The sequence below is a fragment of the Adiantum capillus-veneris genome, chromosome 19 (genome assembly GCF_014529385.1).
Source record: "Adiantum capillus-veneris isolate H3 chromosome 19, ASM1452938v2, whole genome shotgun sequence".
Classification (NCBI taxonomy): domain Eukaryota; kingdom Viridiplantae; phylum Streptophyta; class Polypodiopsida; order Polypodiales; family Pteridaceae; genus Adiantum; species Adiantum capillus-veneris.
Genome location: NC_140949.1, coordinates 108019181 through 108025180, shown reverse-complemented (window position 1 = coordinate 108025180; position 6000 = coordinate 108019181). Strand labels below are relative to the sequence as shown.

At 43.8% G+C, this 6000-nt stretch overlaps 1 protein-coding gene across 1 annotated transcript in view; it reads left to right on the top strand.

Moving 5' to 3' along the window:
• The first annotated feature begins 223 nt into the window (after positions 1-223).
• Positions 224-6000, top strand: part of LOC147434625 (Regulator of chromosome condensation (RCC1) family protein) — a 91733-nt gene continuing 85956 nt past the window's right edge. Inside the window, exon 1 of the mRNA XM_086491083.1 lies at positions 224-671. Within this exon, the coding sequence (XP_086347209.1) occupies positions 446-671 (226 nt within the window). The 5' untranslated portion in view covers positions 224-445. The remainder of the gene's footprint in view (positions 672-6000) is intronic.

The window sequence follows — 6000 nt, the reverse complement described above, 5'->3', positions numbered from 1 at the left end:
TAATTATCTTTTTTTGGAGGTAATTTGTGACAAATTACATACTAAGCACTAAAAAACGTATATCCATTGTCAAAAAAGAATAAAGATTAGGCAATCGTGAACAATCCAACTAAAATAGATACAAGGGTATTTTGGGAATTTTTGAAAATTGAGGGGTATTTTGGAAATTTCCACAAATTAGAGGGGTATTTTGGTAATTTTCCCTTTATTATATGATATATTCGGTGGACGCGCCCGCGCAAGTTTTTCCTGAAGCATGCGTTCCTGTCTTTGCGCACCAAATGAGAAGCTTCTAGAAGGTCTCTGATGCCAGCGTGCTTTCTGCGGATCTCTACCATTCCAGATCTGCAGAAAGTGAAGGCTTGTGCACAACCTCGTTGAAAAGGAATTCCATTGCTGCAGCAGTCAAAAGGGTGCATTTGTCGTGAAGAGCCGTCCATTCGGCATGGCACCTAAGAGCTCCCCTGCTCCCGTTCTCAGCGCTCTGTATGTCTGGGGTTATAACAAAAGTGGACAGATTGCAGCCGTCAATGTACGCCGATGCCTGCGAGTGCCCAAGCGCTTGGCTTCTGATCTCTTTGATGATGTGGGCAATGCCCGTATAGTTGAAGTTGCGTGTGGTCTTCAGCACACTGCAGCCGTGGCTTCTGATGGCTCTCTTTTCACATGGGGTACACATTTATCCCTAATCATACCGGCATTGTAATTTAAGCAATAGTCTCGTGGGTTTCTGAAATTGAGTCTGGCATGGTTGGAACCTTCCTGTTGATTTTTATTCTGTTATCAATAACTTGAATGGCTGGCCACTAGCACTCTTACTAAACCCCCTTGAAGTCTCTTGTTATATTTATGATGTACATTCGGATTTGTAAATTGTGCACTGCAGTTGCCTTGGCAGCCCATTCCTTACTCCATATCTCCGCTGGTGGCTCTTTGGTGGAGTGGTCTTGGGTATGCATTTGCAGATCAAGCTTTTGGTCAAATGTCATCCTCTCTCTTCTGTAGCTTGCGAGGGCACTTCTAAATCTGATAACGAGAGGTCTTTTCTCCTAGCTTTTTAGTTTTAGCTTGCCCATGTGGCTAGTTGTATAGAGCGTTTTAGTTGTCGCCTTCACGCATGCCTTGAAATCAGTCTTGTACTTGGCCTTAGAATCGGCACGGTTTGGGCGTCTTGAGGGGTTTTTTCATGTAATAGAAGATAGAATCAGTTGTGTGTGTGTGTGTGAGTGAGATTTGATTTGATTTGATTTGGTATTAACGTCCGCGGGGGGCCCAGAAATGACCCATGGGACCTCAAAGTGATACATAGTCTCCCCTCACGGGGGTGTATGGTGTGGTGTGTGTTATTCTCTTTTTGTGTTCCTATGAGTGTCTTTTGATGCTCAAGTATGCGGGTGAGGTATGTTCCGAGAGCTGTAGGGGAGGGGTCTGTCTTGGATAATAGGTCCGCAAAGGTAGAACAACCGCTTAGAAGTGGTTGAAAGTTAGCCCGGATGTGAGCGTATTCTGGGCATTCCAATGTCACATGTGCTTCGTCTTCGGGAGCTGGCATTGTACATGATGTGCATATCCGTTTAGAAGCATCAATTTTCAGCCAGCCCTCTGTTTCTATTTTGAGCATATGTGACCTTGTGTGCATCAAACAAATGGCTCTTCATGCCATGTGGGGCATGGGGGTTCGTATGTGGGCCTGGGCTTCCATTGGGTTTGTGCTATAGCCTACCCAATATTTTGTGTTGACATGCTTGCAATAGTATTCAAATTTCGAGCGGTGTTGCGTTGTCTTCCACTTGGTGTGGAGGCTATTTAGTAATGCAATGTCAAAATTCAGCATGTGTTCTCCCTCCTTGCCCTCCTCAATAAGCATGTCCACATATGCCTCTACATTCCATTTAGCGAACCATTTCTTAATGTCCTGTATGAGGCTCGATGACAAGAAATTTGCTTTTTTTTTTTGTCTTTTGTGGCACACATCCCGTTTCCCATGCAATGCGGGGGATTCGAGTAGTAGGCATCGCTTTGACCTTCATGATATACGTGTACATTGTTTGCAATGCTTTCATTTCTAGTGGTCTCTTGCTTGTCTCCAAGAGTAGCACGGAGTATGGTGTCGTCTCTTTGACCCCCATGTGTCTACATAGAAACTTTTTCTGAATTTTTTCAATTTCAGCTGAAATGCTTGCTCCCCAGATTTCCACTCCGTCGAGGATGGCTTGCACCACGCATGTCTCAAAAATAGTGGCTTTTATCTCTCATCTTTTTATGCTCCCTTGTGTACACATGTTTTCAAATTGATAGTACTTGGCATGGCCGATGTTAATTCTATTATGTGCGCATTGTCCCCAAGCATAGTTGCACGGGATGTCAATCCCCAAGTACTTGAAATTGTCGACTTTCTCAATTTGTTTCCCTTGATACATGAGGGGGGCGTGGATATCCATCTTATGAGTCTTTACAATCATGAACTTTGTTTTGTCTACATTGATTGATAGACCCACATTTTCACAAAAAGCATGTAACGCATCGACCAATTTTTGTAGAGCTGTAATGTCATAGGCGAAAAGAGCCACATCGTCTGCATAGATGAGCATGAGAAGTGTAAGCATCCCGATGGTTGGTTCATCCCCTTCTAGTTGAGGGAGGAAGCTTTCTATTTGATCAATGCACAATCCAAAAAGAGTAGGGGAGAGAGGGCATCCTTGTTTGACCCCCATGTTGCTCGAGAAAGCTTTGGACAGCCCTTCGTGCGTTTTTAGTTGACATATGACTCTGTCATAGAGATGTGCTACCGCAGTCCCGAGATGCATCGGTACTTTTATGCATTCCATCCTTTTCCATATACCCATTCTCGGGACCATGTCAAAGGCTTTGGTGAAATCTACAAAGCAACAGTATAATGTTTTTCCCTTTAGCCGACTCTCTTCCATTAATACCCTGAGTGAAACAAGGTGATCAATGGTGCTATGTTTTGGTCGGAAACCTGCTTGTTCTTTTGTTCGTTTTCCATTTGTCTCCGCCCATGTGCTTATGCTTTGTTCTAAGATGCTTCCCAAAAGCTTTGCCATGCAAGATCCTACCATAATGGTACAGTAGTTGGTAGGTTGATTTACATCCCCTTTTTTGTAAAGTGCTTTGATCTAGTTCTTTTGCCAATCCTCGGGTAGCCCTTGAACAATGGCTTGATTTAGCATTCTATGTATCCACTCTCTGGCTCTCATACCTGACCATTTAAGCATTTCTGAGTTCAAGTGTAGTATGTCCGGAGCTTTCCCATTTGCAAGTTTCTGTAGGCCTTTTTTAACCATTTCGAAATCAAAGTGGTCTTGGGAATGGAGATCGGTTTGCATGTGTGGCATTTCTTCCGCATTATTATGCACATATAGTTGTTCCACATACATGTACATGTCATCTGGGCTTATGTCCCCCATAATATCATGTCTTCGTCCTTTTATTTTCAGCCATTCTTTTTTGGGATTTTTCTTGAAGTTGGCTATGGCTTGTGTCTCCGTGCGTAGCTCATAGTTTCTTCTTTTCCGCCTCTTGAGATTTGTGTAGTCTTTTGATAGAGTTTCCCATTCCGTGTTTGTCGTTGACAGTGCCCGCAATTGTTTTTTTACATACTTGCACTCTTCATCAAACCATGGGTTATGCGGTAGCCCTTTAACATGATTTCCTCACCGATGCATTTTTCCCACTGTTTGATTCACGGCGTCACATAGAGCTTGTTTGAAAATTGGCCATGTTTGTTCAATGTGTGATGGCATGGGTACATGAGCAAGTGCATTGTCTAGATGTTCTGCATACATTCTTTTCTTGTCCACTTGCATTTTGTATGTCCATGATCGGGCATGGGGCTGTTTTTGTGCTTTTTGAGTGGGAACTTGTAGCCATACATGGATTGGGGTGTGGTCCGAATTGGGTGACCTCTTCCCAATTGTAAAATTACTTACAATATGGGATGCCTCATATGCAATCAATACATAATCAACAACTCATGCCTTTGTTGGCCGTATAGCATGATGCCTTTGTTGGCCGTATAGCATGTGCATTCTCCCGATTTTTCAAACTTACTTGTTCCATTGACGGCGATTAGTTGTAAGGATGTCATCATACTGAGCAATGCAATACCTTGCGGGTTTGTAATGAGATCTTTCGAACATCTCTCCCATGTGGGATCTAGTATCTAGTATCTCATTATGTTCAAGCATTGGAGGTGTCATGAGATCCACCATTTACATTTGCGCATGTGCTATGCGAGCATTCATGTCCCCAATAAGCATAATCATCCCTTCTTGTGCATAGGCATGGATATCAGCATATAGATCCTCAAAAGGGTAATTCTTCTCTACATTGAAGGCACCATAGAATGGTGACTCTCTATGGGGGATGTAGCACCCGGCAATGAACATAGATTTAGGTTTTGTGTCAAACTTGATCCATATGTACCGGTTATGAGCATCTGTCTTGCCAATTGTGATCAGTTTTCTGAGTTCCTCTCGGTATATCACCGCGACTCCTTGTCCCCTCATTTTTGTACATGGCATCCGTAGGGAGTGTGTGACATATCCTTCAATGTGTGGTATTCTACATGCATCGTGTTCCCATGTTTCCAATAAAAAGAGAATGTCGGCTTGTGGTAGGACTTCCGTTAATCCTTCTCCTTTATGCCACGGGAAGCCTCTGCAATTCCAACTTGTCACGTGTAGTTCCGTGAACCCATGGGTCTCGCATTGTCATTTTGTTTCCTCTTTTTCTTCCCCTTTCGTGTCCGCTTGGGCTGTTTTTTTGTTCATGCGAGCTTCGTATGCTTCACGTCTGGTCTTTTGTTGGTTCACGTTCTATCTTCACTGATGTATAGTGAGCGGGCAAATCGGGCATCTGTTGACAAAGGAGCGGAGTAACTCCCCTCTTGTGCATCCCACTGCACCAGATCTTCGGCCAAGCTGAATTTCTGGGTTCCGTTTGGAGCAGACTATGCTAAACCAAAACATCGAGGTAAAGTTTCACAATCCGAGGAGTCTCTGCGAGGTCCTCCTCCATCGCATCAAATGTAGGAAAGTTGTTGAACTTAACCAAGAACCCGCCTTCGGACTTTACCTTTCTTTGTATCGTTATGTGCCAAAATCTGTTTAGGAACAAGGATCTCCTTGTTTTCTTCCACTTCGGGTTGCTCATCAGGCTCCCCATCATCAGGCACATCACCCTTAACAGGTTTCAAGAGACTCACATGCAATGCATTGTGAATCCTCCAAGTATCTGGCAGTTTCAATTGGAAGGAGACATCATTTATCTTTTCAGTAATCTGGAAAGGTCCGTAGTATCTCATACTAAGCTTTGGAAAAAGCCTCTCCTTTCCCTTTTTCTTTCGTAGGCGTGCCTTCTCAAAACGTAAGAGCACCCAATCATCCTCCTTCAAGTTCAAGTCGCGACGATGGCGATCCGCTGCCTTTTTCGGTCGTTCTTGAGACTCCTGCAAAGTCTCGCGAACCTTGGCAAAAGCCGTATCCAAATCTCGCGAATATTCATCCGCTTCCAATATCTAATCTTTCGTGCTCAGGAAGGATGGAACCTTCGCAGCACTTTCAACAATCTCACATGGCGTCTTCCCCGTCGAAGAGTGTATCGTGCTATTGTAGGCAAATTCCACCAAAGGTAAGTTCTTTTCCCATTGAGTCTTCTGATCCGAGATACAAGACTTCAATAAATCTAAAACCATTGAATTGGCAATCTCAGATTGCCTGTCAGTCTGCAAGTGGAACGATGACAAGAACTGCAACCGCGTGCCAATGTTCTCCCAAATTGCCTTCCAAAACAAACTCATAAATCTAGGGTCTCTGTCGGAGACAATCGTCTCAGACGTGCCATGTAATCGGAAAATCATCGTGATCATTCTGTGTAATCGGGAGATAAAAAATGAAATCCATTTCAATACTTTCCCAGGGGCGGGTGGGTATGGGTAAAGGATGTAACAATCCCTGTGCCTTATGCCGGTCAAACTTG